The sequence below is a fragment of the Pseudophryne corroboree genome, chromosome 7 (assembly GCF_028390025.1).
Source record: "Pseudophryne corroboree isolate aPseCor3 chromosome 7, aPseCor3.hap2, whole genome shotgun sequence".
Classification (NCBI taxonomy): Eukaryota; Metazoa; Chordata; class Amphibia; order Anura; family Myobatrachidae; genus Pseudophryne; species Pseudophryne corroboree.
Genome location: NC_086450.1, coordinates 85,590,098 through 85,610,560, shown reverse-complemented (window position 1 = coordinate 85,610,560; position 20,463 = coordinate 85,590,098). Strand labels below are relative to the sequence as shown.

At 44.2% G+C, this 20,463-nt stretch overlaps 1 protein-coding gene across 1 annotated transcript in view; it reads right to left on the bottom strand.

The window, feature by feature from the left end:
• The window catches only part of NFE2L2 (NFE2 like bZIP transcription factor 2), a 33,429-nt gene that overhangs the window by 6,733 nt on the left and 6,233 nt on the right, over positions 1-20,463 (bottom strand). Inside the window, exons 2-3 of the mRNA XM_063933393.1 lie at positions 503-775; positions 333-407 (exon numbers count right to left, since the gene is read on the bottom strand). Coding sequence (XP_063789463.1) covers positions 333-407; positions 503-775 — 348 coding nt within the window. The remainder of the gene's footprint in view (positions 1-332; positions 408-502; positions 776-20,463) is intronic.

Here is a 20,463-nt window from a genome sequence, read left to right as displayed (position 1 = left end):
GTCTGGAAATACGTCAAATACATTTGTTGATTGCTTGTCCAGAGAATGGGATACCAAAACTCTAGCATATGCCTTACCCTGGCCAAGACACGTCTGAGGTTAGAATTCATCTAAATAATACATGAAAATATCCACAAACCATAGGCTATTCAAGCCCCTTTAGAAAAGTGTTTTTGTTTTTAAGATTAGCCATGTGGCATCTCTAGGTTACTAAATGTTAAACCTGTGAATTAATAGTAAAAAATAAAAATAAAATCTAGATACTACAGTATATGCCGGAGATATGTAGAGAGAGGAATATACACCACTGTTTATAACAGTCTAATATTCACCTCATAATGGAATGTATCAACTAAAATCTTCATGCATTCATCAAAGGAGAGGTCTTGCCCGACATCTGACTTGGTCTAGAACGAGAAAGGATTTCATCACTATTATGCTGTTGCTGTCACGCGGCGTTCTGTGACATGTTACTGCAATAAACAAGAGCAAGGCTAATTACCTGCAAGGAGCTTGTGCCTGCCTGTGTGACTACAGCAGCCGCCATGGGTGCCGGCTGCTGGATGGGGATGAATTCCCCGGTCTCCTCATCTAATTGTAGCTGGGCGTATAACGCTTTTTCCTGTTCCTTCAGAAGTTGTTCCTGATGCTCCTTTTCAAGCTTCTTCTGCTTCTCCAGCTCATACTCCTTATGTCTTTGATTGTAGTCAAAAACTTCACGGCCAACACCAAGGTCGATGTCTTGTTTCCACAGAATGTCGATGAGATCCATATCCTGAGAAGAACAATGGTTGCATCAATGAAAAATAAAATGCAAGGACCAACATCCCACATCACAATATGTTCTACCCATACATGACAGTGCTAAGGATTCTGGGATTTCCAGATAAGGATCAAATAAAACCAGATTAAAAAAGTGTACACAGTGTCTGATCACCCTCCCCTGGCATTCCTCCCACCATTACACTTTGTGCATCAGCTCTCCTCACAGTGACCCTATGTGGAGATGCTCAGGGGTATATTCAATTGAAGTCGGATCCATTCCGACATTCATTTGTCGGAATGGATCCGACCTGGGCTATTCAAATGACATCTCAATTCGACTTTTTGCGGGGGAAGGGGGGGTGGGGTTGAGCCGCGGCCAGATGGGGGAGAGCTGCGCTACAGCAGCCCGCGGCTCTCCCCCGTCTCCCCCCCAGTCTCTCTGCCTCTCCAGTCCCTCCTCTCTGTCCCTGCATCACAGCCGCCGCTCACGGCAGCGTCCATCCGGCTCCAGCAAGCGAGGTCTCGCTTGCTGGAGCCGGGTGGACGCTGCTGTGAGCGGCGGCTGTGACATCCTCCAGCCTTGCTCCCCCGGTCCCCGCCTCGGCTCTCCCCATCTCACTTAGACTTTTTTTAACGTCGAAGTGAGATGGTCGAAAAGGGGGCCAAAACCGACCCGTTTTCGACACGAGCACGTGGATCGGCAGCTATTCCGCAGATCCACGTGCTTTGACAAGTCGAATTCCTCGACTTGTCAAAAAAATTGGGGTTTGATTGAATAGGTCGAATCACGATTCCCCGTTAAAAAGTCAAAAACGGACGTCTTTTCGACAGACGGCAGCTTTCGACTTCAATTGAATATACCCCTCAGCGATTATGTTGGGGTGCACAAGTAGCAGCTGCATTTATCCTTTCTAGGTTTTGCATTGCTCTGGATGCTAGGTCCAGGAATAAACTAATCCCCAGACGTAGTAACAACCCACCCAAGCAGTATCTTCTCTCCTACAGTTATAGGCAAAATGTCTGCTCGCCCTACAATATGGAACAGGGAATTTACTTAACACTGCCCAACATAGGCCCAGATTTATCAAGCCTTGGAGAGTGATGAATAGCAAGGTGATAACGTAGCAGCCAATCCGCTCTTAGTGCCATGTTACAGACTTTGTTTGAAAAATGACAGTAAGGAGCAGATTGGTTGGTACTTTATCACCGTGCTATTTATCACTCTCCAAGGTTTGATAAATCTGGGCCTTATTTTGAAAACCATTACATTCATCCACTAGTGAGATATGGGGAGAAGAAGGTTTTACCATTAACAAAATAAATAAATCACACAGTTATGGATAAATGCGAACAACAATTAACGTAGTACATTTTTCCAGCCTATGGGTGGCACTCGCGCTTTCACGGTCCATGACAGTGGGGCAGATGTCACAAGTTTAGTAGACATCTTCACTGCTAGACTGGTGTGGATCATTGGGTGGACCAGAACTAGATCTGCCACACATGGTCGACATGAAGTAGCTCAACTGGGTCGAAAGGTTGTCAGGGTCAATAGGTCGACATGAAAAAAAGAAAAAGGTAGGCATCACAAAAAGTCGACACAAGTAAAAGGTTGACTCAAAAAAGGTCAACACACCTATTTGATTTTTTTTAATGTAATTTTGTATGTTTAACCACATGTAAGCCAAATTAGTGGAAACGTGTACCCTCGCGGGCTAGCTGCACTCGGCACAGGTTACTATTCACAATCGTAGTCAACGTGGATTGTAAAAGTATGAAAAGAATTTTTTTTTAAAACGCATAAACTTGTGTCAGCCATTGTCATGTTGACCTTAAGCACAGTCTACATTTTACACATCGACCTATTGACCATGTCGACCTTTTGTACCGGTCAACCTAACGTATGTTGACCATATGGGGTCGACCTGTCATCCGGAACCCTTCCTAGACTCTTATCAAGCACTCTGATCAACCGTGCTCTATTACTGATGAAACATGGGGTTTAGGTTCATGCAAGTGACTCTCGCTCATTTATACTTTATAGGCTTAATGTATATCTGTACATTCCAACAGTGCTGCAAAAAAACATTAAAAAAATTGCCATTTAAGTGAAGGGACTTCCATTACAGTCTTTATGGAAGTGTGAGAAGGGGGAAGGAGAAAATGCACCAAATAGACCTGTAATCTTGGTAAACCCCTATTTTTATTTATTAACAGTTTCTTATATAGGGGGTAATTCCAAGTTGATCGCAGCAAGAATTTTGTTAGCAGTTGGGCAAAACCATGTGCACTGCAGGGGGGGGGGGGGGGGGGGCAGATTTAATATGTGCAGAGAGAGTTAGATTTGGGTGTGGTGTGTTCAATCTGCAATCTAAATTGCAGTGTAAAAATAAAGCAGCCAGTATTTACCCTGCACAGAAACAAAATAACCCACCCAAATCTAACTCTCTCTGCACATGTTATATCTGCCTCCCCTGCAGTGCACATGGTTTTGCCCAACTGCTAACAAAATTCCTGCTGCGATCAACTTGGAATTACACCCATAGTGCAGCATATACCGTTGCGCTTTACAATTGGAACAACAGTAACAGAACAAAACTGGGTAATAACAGACAGACAGCGAGGTAGGAAGACCCTGCTCGCCAGTTTACAATCTATAGGGACTACAGGTGATTTGCACCGCAGTAGGAACTTTCCTTGGAAATGGATGAATGTGAAATTGTTCTTAAAAGTGTCTAATAAAATTACTTTACATTTGTAGCCATATTCCACAAAAAAAAAAAAACAACAACTTTATTTAGGATTTAATAACATGATTTAATTAAGCCCAGAGTTGCTTGCTATCGCCTCTTAAGTTCTCTATCCTCTTAAGACACGATCATTTCTTGCTTTTCTTCTTTATTTTACGTGGAGTGAAAACAGACTAAAATGACAAGTATTGTTCTTCTGTTTGTTGTTTTGGAAACACACAGGGTTTCCCTATGGTATAATTTTGGGGCAGACTGTATTTTATGTTTTTTGACGATATTACAACAGGGGGGAAAAAAAAACAAGATTACTTTTATTTCTTTAAACTAGATGGACATATAATCCAGTAGGTGTCGTTTCCTACATGCAGTGTGCGCTGGACACCCCCTGATATTGTTAGCAGCAAGTGTCTGTGGTTGCAGCTACATCCCAGCAAGGCTTGCTCTGTGTACAGACGCACACAGCAGGTGGGGAGAAAAGAAGGATTCACGCATTACATTCATCTAAATCCAGCCAAACGAGTCAGTCGTGACTCCTTGTGCTTGCCCCATATATGGCCTACTTGACCACCTTTTAGCTTTACACATTAGCAGGCACCAAACAAAAAACACAACCTGGACTATACCTGAAAAGCAGGGAAGAAAGCCACTAAGATAAGACAATGGGGGTAATTCTGAGTTGATCGCAGTAGGAATTTTGTTAGCAGTTGGGCAAAACCAGGGCCCTCATTCCGAGTTGTTCGCTCGGAGATTTTCATCGCATCGCAGTGAGAATTCTCTTAGTGCGCATGCGCAATGTTCGCACTGCGACTGCGCCAAGTAACTTTACTATGATGAAAGTAAGTTTACTCACGGCATTTTCATCGCTCCGACGTTCGCATTGTGATTGACAGGAAATGGGTGTTACTGGGCGGATGCACGGCGTTTTAGGGGCGTGTGGCTGGAAACGCTACCGTTTCCGGAAAAAACGCAGGAGTGGCCGGAGAAACGGTGGGAGTGCCTGGGCGAACGCTGGGTGTGTTTATGACGTCAGCCAGGAACGAAAAGCACTGAACTGATCGCACAGGCAGAGTAAGTCTGAAGCTACTCAGAAACTGCTAACTCGTTTGTAATCGCAATATTGCGCGTACGTCGGTCGCAATTTTAAGAAGCTAAGATTCACTCCCAGTAGGCGGCGGCTTAGCGTGTGTAACTCTGCTACATTCGCCTTGCGAGCGAACAACTCGGAATGAGGGCCCATGTGCACTGCAGGGGAGGCAGATATAACATTTGCAGAGAGAGTTAGATTTGGGTGGGTTATTTTGTTTCTGTGCAGGGTAAATACTGGCTGCTTTATTTTTACACTGCAATTTAGATTGCAGATTGAACACACCACACCCAAATCTAATGAGGTTCCGGTATGAATGGTCGACCATGTTATGGTCGACCACTATTGGTCGACATTGACATGGTCGACATGGACACATGGTCGACACATGAAAGGGTCGACATGAGTTTTTTAACGTTTTTTGCGTAAAGTGACTGGGAACCCCAATTAGTGCACCACGTCCCCTCGCAGCTTCGGGCATGGTGCCTTCGCTCCGCTACCGCTTCGCTCGGCACAGATTACAGTTCCAATCGTAGTCCACGTGGATCGTAAAGTATGGAAAAGTTCCCCAAAAGAAAAAAAGTTAAAAAACTCATGTCGACCTTTTCATGTGTCGACCTTTCATGTGTAGACCATTTTCATGTGTCGACAATGTGTCCATGTCGACCATGTCAATGTCGACCAATAGTGGTCGACCTAATGACTGTTGACCATAACATGGTCGACCATGTGAACGGATACCATCTAATAGGCCCTACACATTAGGCGATGTGCCGCCGAGGTGCCCGACGGCCGATACGGCCGACCCGGCGGTGGGGGGGCAGTGACGGGGGGAGTGAAGTTTCTTCACTCCCCCCGTCACCTGGCTCCATAGGCGTGCAGGCAAATATGGACGATCTCGTCCATATTGGCCTGTATGCACAGCCAACATGTCACCAGCGATGAACGAGCGCGGGGCTGCGCATCGTTCATCGCTGGTGACTCCACACTGCACGATATGAACGTTATCTCGTTCATTAATGAACGAGATCGTTCATATCGTGCAGTGAAGTCGGCTAGTGTGTAGGGCCCATAACTCTCTCTGCACATGTTATATCGGCCCCACCTGCAGTGCACATGGTTTTGCCCAACTGCTAACAAAATTCCTGCTGCGATCAACTCAGAATTACCTCCAGTGTATCTAGTGAAATGGCATGTACAAAGCAATAAAGTCTTTGAAGGATACGACCCCCTTTAACTGTACTTCAATTTACTTCTTATTAGATCAATTACTCATGTGATAAAGATGTATTTATTGTTTTATAGCTCCCCAAAAGTGCCCCTGTTGTATGTAGTTATTCTGCCGGATTATAACCGATAGACAAGCTCTATTTTTTCAGTACTACATTTCCCAACCTGCCCTGTGACCCACCTGCCTTTGGAAAGCCACGGATTTCCTAGATCACAAAGACTCATATATAAATGCACATCTTTTATTATTTATTACCAGTTATTTATATAGTGTACAGATATTTCTCAGTTCTATACAGAGAATATTTGGCCATTCACATCAGTCCCTGCCCCAGTGGAGCTTACAATCTATATTCCCTATCACATGCACACACAATCACACTAGGGTAAATTTTTTGTTTGGAGCCAATTAACCTACCAGTATATTTTTGGATTGTGGGAGGAAACCGGAGGACTCGGAGGAAACTCACGCAAGCAAGGTGAGAATATACAAACTCCACACAGTTAGGGCCATGGTGGGACTCGAACCCCTGATCTCAGTGCTGTGAGGCAGTAATGCTAACCATTACACCGTCCGTACTGCCATCTTTCGTGCTAAATCTAAAGATATCCAAATACAAACTACTTCAATTAGGGGTTCATTCCATTATTTAGGTTATTATCTGCCCTAAGGTATAGGAAGAGGTTTGTTGTTGTTTGTAATTTCCCTCCTACCCATCCCCCCCCCCCCCCCCAGTATGTTTTGCAATCACAGGCAGTGTCACATGAGATCCCCGCTAACAGGGAACTATCACTGGAACTCAGCTCATTTCATTTCCTGTCCAAATAATATTCTATTGCACACAATGGACTTAATCTAACCCAGGAAAAGAAAAAGACAAAATAAAAAAAATAAAAAATGAAAAACATTGTTTTTCAATTCTGCAAATAGCTCACATTTCAAGTTCCAAGTCTAACCAGCATCTTGATATACTGTATAACCACCTGTAAATCATTAGCGCTAGCTACATCAGTTAACTCTTTCATATGAGCCAATGGTAAGGTCATTAACAACACACACACAATACTAGATATGATGTCATTTTACAGTCTCTAGTTACAAGTGTTCATTTTTTTTCTACTTGTGTTCTTGTACTATTCACAGGTGTGACTTTATAAATAGACTTATCGCCTCGGTGACACAGATTTTTATGCATTTATGGTATTCGAGTGTATTGATTTCTCTTCTTCATGTATACTTCACCCATGCTTCTAACCACTCAGATCATGTTTCAGCAAGTTGTACTTTAAGCTCATTTGACATAACCAGGATATTATGTAATATAAATAAAAGATATAGTATTCTACAACAAATAAATCTGGTTAGTGTTACTGGCTGCATAGGAAAGGCTTAGACTGCTGAAATGCCAAGCTTTGTACTAAAGGAACCATCAATTTCATTACAATTATATGCTTGATATTTTATTCTCAAGAGAATGTAGGCCACTTAATGCCTGGAAGAGTTATTCATTGTATGAAAGCAACAAAAATGACACATACACAAAACGTACACAATATAGAACTTATGTAATGTTTTAGTGACACCCCAGCAACCACACCAATTTAGAACAAATTAATACTTTATAGACTAGTGGTTCCCAAACAGCACCCTAGATTATCGGATTGCTTTCTTTTTTTACGGCACCTCTAGGACAAACGTTTCTTCAATTAAATTGAGTACATTGTGTTTATATGTCATCCTTAGGTTCAGTTATGTGATGAGGACAGGAATTGCTCCTGTTTGTCTACATATTTTATGATTGACATTGACCATAAATAATTTGAATTGGTCATGAAGCACCAATCCAGGCCAACCCTGCAGCTGCCCCGAGGGACCCCAGGTTACAACGGCACACAGTTTAGGAACCATTGTTATATACTAAAAGATTTAGTAATATTTTCTAAATAGATCCATTATAATGTCAAGTATAGCAGATTGCCATCTGTTTGCAATCCCCCCGCACCCCCCACCCCCACTTCTCGATAGCCACAACGGATGTGTGAATGAGTATAATGGTAATGCTACTTTAACGGGCAGGATGATCAACACTTAGCATGATTGAGGCAGTGGGTACCTTCTTAGTTTTCATTTATACCAGTGTATGCCTTATCTCCCATGTATTACTCATCTTGCACACTGTAACCTCTGCAATGCGCCCAAGATGGCTTCCTCATGGGTAGGATGAACAATAAATGTATCTAATGATTTTGTAAGGATCATATACTTGGCTTTAGTATGCTGTATCTCTCCCATTACCTGTCATGTCTTCCATGTTTTGCCTATTCTACTCATAGGGCTTAATTCCATTTAGCGCGGATTGAATAGCGCCGGGAATTAGCTCCCTGTGCTATTCAATTCAGCACGCTGTCATGACTGGGTAGGCCGGTTCTCACGGACTAAACAGAGTGTTTTGCCGCGAGAACTGGCATTCTAAGTCTAAAGTGCCTGGCACAATGCTGTTTCCGCCACGCTAAGGGCAGAAATCAGAATGGCGCCAGCACTTTTGGCAGATTTTTGATCGAACCCCCGGAGGGAAGCGAGAAGAAATCTTTTTGTCGGGTGTCACAGTGCGTTGAATTAAAAAGTATTGGGAGCTACTTCCCGGCGCTATTCAATCCTCACTGAAGTGAATCAAGCCCATAGACTTTGTATTACATTCATAGGGCTCGATTCAATTAAATGCAATCCGAATAGCGCAGAGAAGAAGGTCCCCAGAGCTATTCAAATGTCCCTTCGCGCCCTGCACTTAGAAATGGCGGATATCATGCCTTAAACCAGGTGTTTAGTCACGGTAACCAGCCTTATCCGACTTAAATGCCTGCCACGATACTGTCTGCACCACGCTCAAGGCGAGCAGGGTGCCAGCAGGAATCCTCTAGTCGGGCTTAGCAACGCAGTCGATTCAATAGCTCCAGGACCTCCTTCCCGAAGCTATTCATATCACGCTAAATTGAATTCACCCCATAGTTTCTACAAAGCACCTTGGGGGTGAATAAATTAGACACGGGACTGAATGCAGCCTTTTAGTTCCCGAGTTAAGAGCCCAGAGCAATAAAATCCATGCCCGCAAAAAGCCGGTGCGCTAAATGTGGACTTCTGTTCACACGTCAGGAAAAATTTACATTAAGTGCACCCTTGGGGCTAGTTGCAGGCTTATCCCGCGTGGTAATTGCATAGCTCCGGGAACTTAACCCAGAATCTTTGCCTTACAGCGTGATAGCTTTGGGGTTTACAGTGGTATATGGGGCTTACTGTGTGATATAACTGAATAGCTCCAGGCACTTAGACCAGGCACTAAATACTCACTGTAAGTCCTGTGTCTGAATTCCCCCCTTGACGCCTACCGGAGAAAGGTGCTATATGAATAAAATAATTATTATTAATAATTAAGAATGATGATCGCAGATGATTGTAAATCATGCCTGAGCTGTACACGACGTCATTCCACAATCGGTGAATAATGCAGCTCAGGCAAAGGGCCAACCACATGTTTAAATGTACCTTAAATAAAGTGTAAAGGTTCCATTCCTTGTAACGATAATCTGCAATAAGTATAGCTGTTAGGAGGCACAGGATGTGGGAAAGCTCCTATCCCTGTGAGGAGTTTAGCAGCATATAGTAATGGGCCCTACACACTGATAGATCCGCCGCCGAGCTGCCCGATGTTCCACATGCATTAATATATAGAAGGCAGGACTACTACTAGAACTATGGAGATCACCTTGATGAGGGAGGGATAGCTCGCACATTGACAGAAGTTAGGGGGTCATTCCGAGTTGATCGCTCGCTAGCAGTTTTTAGCAGCCGTGCAAACGCATAGTCGCTGACAACGGGGGAGTGTATTTTTGCTTTGCAGGAGTGAGAACGCCTGTGCAGCAGAGCGCCTGCAGACATTTTGTGCAAAAACAGTACCAGCCCTGTAGTTATTTTTCGTGTGCGATGATTGCTGCGACGAGTGACACGGTAATGACGTCCAATACCCACCCAGCAAACGTCCGCGTTTTTCCAGACACTCCAAGAAAACGTTCAGCTGCCACCCAGAAACTCCCACATCCCGTCAATCTCCTTGAGTTTGGCTGTGCGATTGGAATCGTCGCTAGAACCAATGCAAAACCACAAAGGACTTCGTACCCATACGACGCGCGTGCGCATTGCAGTGCATACTCATTCGCAGATTAGCCGTTTTTTTTTTTCACTGAACGCTACGCTGCGAACAACGGGAGCTAGCGATCAACTCGGAATGACCCCCCCTAGCTTTGAATTTACTATTGAGTGGCGGAGTTCTGTAGGATATTTATAGCATATATAAAAGTATATATAGTTATTGGACAGGCTAAAAAAAATTGTTGAAGTATCAGTTTGGGGAAAAATGCTAAAATATGTAATGTATTGTCGCAGGACAATGTTATAATAATGTCACATATTAGTTACTAACAGCATGGTGCATAACATAGCGACAGGTCAGAGGTTAGGGTTCCGATCACTCGAGGCTATTGTACCCAATAAGAATACAGTGACTGGTGATAATAGCACCAGTTTACCCACCCATAGCAACCAGTTCATTATAAAAGGCCTGGAGTAATTAGGGACAAAGCAAACGCGTTCTGCCGGCCGGGCTCCATTCAGCAGAACCAGACTGGGCGCATTCCCTTCTGGTGTCCACGAATGCAGAATATCTCACGACAGACACAGGTGACTTGTAGGACACAAAGCAGAGATACTTTAGTACTAGTCAAAAACTATTTTAAAATTAAAAATATAACCACTACCTTCAGAAAACCATGGTTACACCTCATATCACACAAGCCAGAGACTGACTATATGTAGAGACAGATTATATAATGGTCATTATAAAAATCAATGTATACCGTTCCATGGCAAAAGTATACAGATCTGACAGTATCCTATAGGAAACAATTGTTTTACAGCGCTAACAGACTAGGTTAGTAAATATAAACAGTGCAGAGTAACACGGAAGTCTACCGGACAGAGTCTGGACACGGCCACTGGATACCGGACCACTGCTGTTCCAGGTATACTACTAGTGCAGAAGAGAAAGGCTTAGGGTAAAACGGGTCAGAAGCTGCAGTTTTCCTAAATTCTCTGCGCTCAAAACTCAACCATTTGTAATTTAATATTTTAACAGAATTCTATAAAATAATATAAATAAAAATCTACAATAAAATATATACAGGCGAGGTATAACAACCCCGTGATAGAAACATGTTCTTTGCATGTAGCATATTCCTGGCACACTTCAAAGCTCGCGCTTCACCCATAAGGGCAAATCATGACATCTGATTCCTGCTCACACCTCCACAGGCTGCGAGCAAAAGACCAGCAAAGCTGCCAGGAGCCATTCCAGCAACTGTCTGCGGCTATATGAATCTGCCCCACATGCGAATGCATATTTGTTTATAAGACTTGCTCAATACTGAAGCACAAAGACGATCACATTATCGTTTCACTTAGAGGCAGATTTCATTGAACGCGTGCTGCCGTCAGCAAAACGCGTTGCACTTTTTAATCGCCATTTATGGTAGGAGGATTCTGCTCGCACCACCACAGGAGTAAGGCAGAATCAGCCCCTGCCAGTTCATGCACTTAATTGAACCTGCATGTTTAATACAAACAGACAGTTCAGAAATCCTAATTACACTAGCCTATAAAATAGGAGTTACAACCACTCCTAGAAAGGCGTTTTCCACTAAGGCCTTTATTAAATTAACTCCTTTACCAAAAGATTATAGTTGCAAGGTTTTCAGGTAAAGAGAAATATTCCCAGTGTTGTAGGATGCAACTGTAGCATATCGAAATACACAATGGCTAAAGAACGCATTACAGCTTTATATGAGCTATACCAGGGGCGGCCAGACTTTTGGAGTCGGTGATATACTGTGAAAGCTAAAAAGCTTTTGTGATCTACCTAGGAGGAATAATAAAAAGTGGGCGTGGTATAACAAAAAAGTGGGCGTGGTATAACAAAAAAAAGGACGTAGCCTTGCTGCGCAGAGTGTAATGACTGCCTCACACGAAATAACACATTGGCCCCCACAGGTAAAAACCTCAAACACATGCCCCCACAGTGCCAGATACACATGCCCCCACAGTGCCATGTGCCCACAGTGCCAGATATGCCCCCACAGTGCCAGATACAGATATGCCCCCACAGTGCCATGTGCCCACAGTGCCAGATATGCCCCCACAGTGCCATGTGCCCACAGTGCCAGATATGCCCCCACAGTGCCATGTGCCCGCAGAGCCAGATATGCCCCCAGTGCCACATATGACCCCACAGTGCCAGATATGCCCCCACAGTGCCAGATTACAGATATGCCCCCACAGCGCCAGATTACAGATATGTCCCCACAGTGCCATGTGCCCGCAGTGCCACATATGCCCCCACAGTGCCAGATATGCCCCCACAGTGCCAGATATGCCCCCACAGTGCCAGATACAGATATGCCCCCACAGCGCCAGATTACAGATATGCCCCCACAGTGCCAGATATGCCCCCACAGTGCCATGTGCCCGCAGAGCCAGATATGCCCCCACAGTGCCACATATGACCCCACAGTGCCAGATATGCCCCCACAGTGCCATGTGCCCAGTGCCAGATATGCCCTCAGTGCCATGTGCCCACAGTGCCAGATATGCCCCCACAGTGCCAGATATGCCCCACAGTGCCATGTGCCCGCAGAGCCAGATATACCCCACAGTGCCAGATATGCCCCCACATTGCCAGATATGCCCCCACAGTGCCAGATATGCCCCCACTGAGCTATGTGCCCCCACAGTGCCAGATATGCCCCCATAGAAGAGCTCACCGTGCTGTGTGTGGAGAGCGCAGCGCGCGCTTCTCCTGTCTGCCGCTCTGCCTCCTCAGTCTGATCTCCGGCGGTGACGGCAGCATGTATGGCTCAAATCAGGTGCCGGTCCGCGAGCTCTCATTGGCTAACGGACCGGCACCTGATTTGAGCTATACACGCTGCCGTCACTGCCGCAGACCAGACTGAGGAGGCAGAGCGGCAGGCAGGAGAGGCGCGGCTTCGGGTGGCTGGGCGGCGGATCGCGATCGTCTGGTCGCATGTCCGCGATCGACCAGTCGATCGCGATCGACTGTTTGGCCACCCCTGAGCTATACCATAGAGCAGTGGTTCCCAAACTGTGTGGCGTGGCACCCTGGGGTGCCCAGGGACACTTGCAGGGGTGCCTTGGATTGGTGGTCAAGAACCAATTCAAATATTTATGGTCAATGTAATAGGCTAAACCAGCGCTGGTGTCTTCCAATCATAAATTATTTGGACAGCCAGAAGTTGATCCTGTCCCTCACCACATAATTGAACCTAAGGATGACATATAAGCACATTTTACGTAATATTTTTTTCAAAACTTCTCAATAAGAAACTTTTGGTCTAGGGGTGCCGTGAAATAAAAATTCTGATACTCTAGGGCGCCATGATTCAAAAATGTTTGGGGACCACTGCCATAGAGGCAGGCTGCAGACGTGAGAAGCCCTGGGAGATTCCCATATGGTGATTAATAGAGAACTTTGATGTCAATATTTAAAATTGGTCTCATCCCAGGTTACCACGATGGGCACTAAAATAAGTGCAAGTATAGAAAGGTGTGACTTAACTCAGGACGCACAGGTGCTTCACAACCGTTATATAAGATTTCAGCATTTAAACAAATATTAAGCTGTCAGACGTACATGCAACACGCGTGGCTAGCTATAGCGCTGTTTGGGCACCATAGTGTAATGCTGTGACAAAGTCCCCCTGAACTTGTACCCTACACAGACTGCATATGATAGGTAACAGCGGATGGCTGGTTGGGGATGTTAAGTAAACAACTTCATAACAGAACATTTAGATGGAACGCGGCAAGATAACAGCTGGAACCTAACAGATGTCTCATATTAAATGACCTGCATGTCACTAAACAACAGTCCAGATTCTGTAAATAGATCTAAGCACGCAGACCCAGCTGCGTAGGAACCCGAATATCCAGTGTCAGGCTAGAATGGATAAGTAAACACAAATTACATTAGCCGTATGCAGACATATGTACCATTTATAATAGAGACATTATATTTATGTACACAAAAAATGAAACTGGATTTGTAGGAGACATTCTATAGTGTTCCCTCTATAACACCTGCATAAAACACACACACAAAAAAAAAACCTGACTATATAGAGAAAGAAGCATCAGAAAGAGGGTAACATATATTACTGCCTCACAGCACTGAGGTCATGGGTTCAATTCCCACCAGGGTCCTAACTGTGTGGAGTTTGTATATCCTCCCTGTGCTTGTGTGGGTTTCCTCTGGGTATTCAAGTTTCCTCCCACAATCCCAAAAATAAAATTTTTCCCCTAATGGGCAAAACAATGAGCACTGCAGAGGGGGCGGGGGGAAAGTAGATATACTGTAATATGTGCAGAGAGAGTTAGATTTGGGTGGGTTATTTTGTTTCTGTGCAGGGTAAATACTGGCTGCTTGATTTTTACACTGCAATTTAGATTTCAGTTTGAACACCCCACCCAAATCTAACTCTCCCTGCACATGTTATATCTGCCCCACCTGCAGTGCACATGGTTTTGCCCATTAGAGGAAAATGTTATTTTGCAATCAAACTTGAATTAGGCCCTTAGTCTGCTGGTGGTAAGGTAGGGAGACATAGGGGGTCATTCCGAGTTGATCGCTCGCTAGCAGTTTTTAGCAGTCATGCAAACGCTAAGCCGCCTCCCTCTGGGACTGTATTTTAGCTTAGCAGAAGTGCGAACGAAAGGAACGCAGAGCGGCTACAAAAAAAAAAAAAAAATTGTGCAGTTTTAGAGTAGCTCCAGACCTACTCAGCGCTTGCGATCTCTTCAGACCATTCAGTTCCGGATTTGACGTCACAAACACGTCCTGCATTCGGCCAGCCACGCCTGCGTTTTTCTTGGCACGCCTGCGTTTTTTCAAGCACTCCCTGAAAACGGTCAGTTGACACCCAGAAACGCCCACTTCATGTCAATCATTCTGCGGCGGCCATTGCGACTGAAAAGCTTCGCTAGACCGTGTGTAAAGTTACATCGGCTGTTGTGAAAAAACGTTGCACGTGCACACTGCACCGCATATGCAGAAGTGCCGGTTTTTTACTTAATCGCAGCGCAGCGAACATTTTCAGCTAGCGATCAACTCGGAATGACCCCCATAATACAGAGAGCTTGAAAATAAACACACCTTATACACATAACAGGGGTCTGATATAATTCAACCCTCTAGCAGCCCTTTAGGCGCATCACCCAGGTTATTAACGTCTTATCTAATTACACATATAAAAATGAAACAAAGTGCCTGGAATCACACAAACCTGAAATAACTAAGAGCAGAAATTAAGATACTGCACATTGCGTTGTACTCCTATAACTGAATTGGGGAATAGAATATTATTAATGAATTATTAGAATGCTTAAAATGCCATTTACATGGTAAACAAACACGGTATTAAAAAAAGGCATTTGGAAATCGATGTGACGCACCACTGCCCATTGCATGGTTATCTGAAGTTCAATTTCAGTAAATGCCAGAAGCAGTGCTGTGTAGGAGAGAATTAGGGAACCACAATCTACTAAATCACGGAACCCATCATGGTGACCACACTGGAACTACCAGCTTATGACATCGTGGGGTACTTTTTACCTTCCAAATTATATTTTCCTGGCATCTAAAATGTTATGTTTTTACCTAAACACAACATCATTATCAAACTTATTTATTTAATAATAATAATAATAATAAATAATACATTTCATTTTCACTTATAGCCAATAACTAGTAATAAAGAAAGCCTTGGGATTGAAAAGACTGGCTTCCCTGCGGCAATACTGACCCAGTAACACATACCTGATGGGAAAACACAGGCAGTCACATGAAAAAAGTAACCTACAGTAGCAACAAACCATTTTTTAATGTACTTTACATTCACTTTTCAGGTGTCTTATTCTAAATTGTAAAACACAGGATTACAATATTAGAGCGTATTAGTGTAAACAGCATCATTTACTCTATGGGGCCAATTCAGACCTGATCGCTGCTGTGCGTTTTCGCACAGCGGACGATCAGGTCTGAACTGCGCATGCGCCGCAGTGTGCCGGCACATGCCAGAGATGCTATTGGCATCTCAGCCCAGCGATCGCCTCTGCCTGACTGACTGGGTGGAAGGGAATGGGCCGGCAGCATTGTCAGGACCGGGAGGGGTGGGCGGCGGCTGCGTGATGTCACATGCAGCCACTGCAACCCGGGATGCGACAAGTAGCTTCCTGCCGGCGCGCAGGTAAGGAGTTACTTATCAAGTACAAAAGCATCGCCGCTGTGCGATGCTTTTGTACACGTGCGGTGGGGGGAGGGCCTGACATGCAGGGCGGACTAGCCCTGTGCTGGGCGTCCCCCCCCCCCCCCGCATGACAGAGTAACTGAATGACCCCCTATGTCCAATTTTTAACACTTTGCCTAGCAAAGAAAAAAAGGGGGAGACTTACCGAGGCTTGGCGATAGAGTGGAGAGAAATAAAGCACTAACCAATTAGCTTCTGCAATTTTACAAGCTAAGTTTGAAAAATGATAGTCAGGAGCTGATTGGTTGATACTTTTTAAGCTTTGATAATTCTCCCCCAAAGTCCTGTTGTAGTGACTAGGCTAAGAAGGGGAAGCGGGAGTGGGTGTGGATTATACATGTACACTAAAGGGTCTACAGTTAATAAGTCGACAGGGTCAAAAGATCAACATGGAATAGGTAGACAGTAGAAAAGGTCGGCAGGGTCAAAAGGTCGACATGGAAATTGTTGACAAAAAAAAGTATTATTTTTTTTTTGGGGGGGTGGGGGTGTTTTGTCACTTTTCTGCCACAAACAAGCCCTATTAGTGTACCGCCATGCGTCGGGCAAGGTTAGTATTACCAATAGTAGGCCACGTGGATGGTAAAGTATGAAAAAGAGTTGAAAATAAAACAAACCCAAAAACTTGTGTAACCATTGTCATGTCGACATTTTTACCCTTTCGACCTTTTATATGTCAACCTTTTGACCCTGTCGACTTAATGCATGTCGACCATTAGTGATCAACCTATACTGACTGTAGACCTTTTTACAGTAGATCTTTAGACTGGATACCGGTGGAAGTCCACACTTAAGAAATGTATTTAAGAAGTGGAAGAAACTTTTTTTTTTTATGACTTCTCTAATGGGAGTCATATAAATAATATCTGACACATGTATGATCTAGGACAGGGGTTCTCAATCTCGGTCCTCAGGACCCCACACAGTGCATGTTTTGCAGGTAACCCAGTAAGTGCACAGGTGTATTAATTACTTACCGACACATTTTAAAAGGTCCACAGGTGGAGCTAATTATTTTACTTGTGATTCTATGAGGAGACCTGCAAAACATGCACAGTGTGGGGTCCTGAGGACTGAGTTTGAGAACCTGTGATCTAGGAGACCATTACTGTATATAGCTTTCCTTGATTTGTTGTTTCTTTATTGTTTTTTTTGTTTTGTTTTTTTAAAGCTAAAATATTCCACAAACGATGATTGCAGCTCATAAATAATAGAGAGACAATCAAAATGGTTTTAACCCAAAGCAGTGGGACATCCTTAAGAATCTAGCCCTGAGACAGTAACTCAGCACGTGATCAATCGGGTGTGGTATTGAAAGTCGACAGTAACTAGGTCGACAATGTCTAGGTCGACCACTATTGGTCGACAGTAACTAGGTCGACATGTTCTAGGTCGACAGGTCAAAAGGTCGACATGAGTTTTTAAATGTTATTTTGGTGTCGTTTTCTTCGTAGAGTGACCGGGAACCCCAATTAGTGCACCGCGTCCCCTCGCATGGCTCACTTCGCTCGCCATGCTTCGGGCATGTTGCCTTCGCTCCGCTACCGCTTCGCTCGGCACAGATTACCGTTCCAATCGTAGTCCACATGGATCGTTAAGTATGAAAAGGTTCAAAAAAAGAAAAAAATTGTGAAAAACTCATGTCGACCTTTTGACCTGTCGACCTAGAACATGTCGACCTAAAGACCCTGTCGACCTAGACACCCTGTCGACCTAGTTACTGTCGACTTTCAGTCCGAATCCCGATCAATCTTGTGCTGCAGACCAGGAGCAAGTCAGCCTCCTATACCAATCACAGCGGCCCCCTCAGAGGACAGGAGCGACACATAATTACACAAAGTTACAAAGAAATCCTGTTACAGCTTTCACAGATAAAAAAAAACTAAATATATATATATATATATATATATATATATATATATATATATATATATATATATATATATATATATATATATATATATGTCCTAAAAGTGTAACGTAGATCTGGAGTGGGGATGAACTGGGGTAAAAAGGAGGCATTCCCAAATATTGTTCAATTAGATTATTTAAAGTAGGAATATTCCACTGATTTTACGGAGAGAAGAGTAACAAATCACAGATAAATCTAGGGGTAAATTTACTAAGGTGGGAGTTTTTTTTTTTTAGAACTGGTGATCTTGCCCTAGCAACCAATCAAATTCTACTTAACATTTATCTAGCTGCTTCTAGAAGATAATAGATAGAATCTGATTGGTTGATACAATATGGGCAACATCTCCAGTTCTAAAAAAAACTCCCACCTAATTTACCCCCTTGTGTCTATTGGGTCAGAACTTGTGTAATGATTAGATAATAACAGATGGAGCAGGTGAACCACAATGTGCTTATTGCTGTGGGTACAGCACACGAAAATGTACTGAGTTATGTGACCATTGGGGAAATGTATCAAAGCATGGAGAAAGATAAAGGGGGAGCTTTATCAAAGCTTGGAAAGATATAAAATTCCAACCAATCAGCTCTTGACATTTTTCAAACACAGCCTGTAAAGAGACAGGAGCTGGTTGGTTGGTACTTTGGGATCTATTTACTAAGCCTTGGATGGAGATAAAGTGGGATGGAGATAAAGTACCAGTCAATCAGCTCCTAACTGATATTTTTCAAACTCAGCCTGTGACATGGCAGTTAGGAGCTGATTGGCTGGTAATTTATCTCCATCCAAGGCTTAGTAAAGAGACCCCTTAATCTCTCTCCAAGCTTTGATAAATCTCCCACCCTACGAGTTCACAGGATTCTTTTATTCATATGTGGGATTGTGTCTTTTACAAATCTATAATTTGGGGAACTGAAAATATGACTTCAGAAGAACTAACATCAAGACATGACGAAGTACAGAGGGGGAATTCACTTCATTAGAAGTCAACCTACAGATTCCTTGTTTTCAGATTTCACAATTCTAAGAAGAAAATCCAATTGAATCCCCCCTATAAGTCAGAACAATAAAGCTCAGGGGGGAGGGGTTTAAACATCAGGCCTGGAAATTCTTGTTTTCCAGTCACATAGGAGGGGACAAGAGGCAGGAGGGTGCAGGGCACATGTAGGCTACATACATGTCCAAGTGCTTTCATACATAGCATCTCCGCTAGCGGGTGTAGTACGGCTGACCGCCGGTCAGCTTACCGACGCCGGGATCCCGGCAGCATACCGACGACGGGATCCCGGCGGGGAGGGGCGAGTGCAGCAAGCCCCTTCTATTCCCACTCTATGGGTGTCGTGGACACCCACGAGTGGAAATAGTCCCTGTTGGTCGGCATGCCGACCATCGGGACAGTGACCCGCCGGGCTGGTGGAGGAGGTCATGTGACTGGCGGTCACATGAATACCACCCCCGCTAGCCACCAGATCCAGAGAAAGTACAGACCCTGCAAAATGTGTACGGCACACCCCTTTCCACAATGACACCCCCCCCCTCCCTACCATGCTATAGCATAAGGCTATGACAACCAAGCTATAATATAAGGTCTGTAAACCTTCTGTAAAATTGGCAATATACACTGGGCCCATGTACGTAGGTACTGTGTCAGACATCGGACCTCTGAATCAAGGCCCTGGGAGTGTATTCCCCATCAGGTTAAATTACTTTGGGGCAGATGTATTAAGCCTGGAGAAGGGATTAAGCAGTGATAAGCGCAAGGTGATAACATACCAGCCAATCAGCTCCAATATGTAAATTTGTAGATTGGCTGGGGCAGTATCACCCTGCACTTATCACTACTTTATCACTTCTCCAGGCTTAATACCTCTCCCCAGAGGCAGAACTCTGGGGTACATTTACTAAGCAGTGATAACAGCGAAGAAGTGAGCCAGTGGAGAAATTTCCCCATCAACCAATCAGCAGCTCTGTATCTGTTAATAGTATGCAAATTATAGATGTTACTTCAGTGCTGATTGGTTGCCATGTGCACTTCTCCACTAGCTCACTTCTCCACTCTTATCACTGCTTAGTAAATGTACCCCTCTGGGAGGAAACGGAGTCAGCTGCCGCCGGGCTCCTGCTTTGAAGGGGGGCACCTCTCCACCTGTTCCATGTGTTCAGCGACATTAATCAATTAAGTTAATTGACAGCAGCCGGTATCTCTTCCGTAGCCGACTTCCCCACTTGTTACTACACCTTACAAATCACACCCTCTTTATTATAGATACACTGGAAGCAGACCATTTACTGATGAA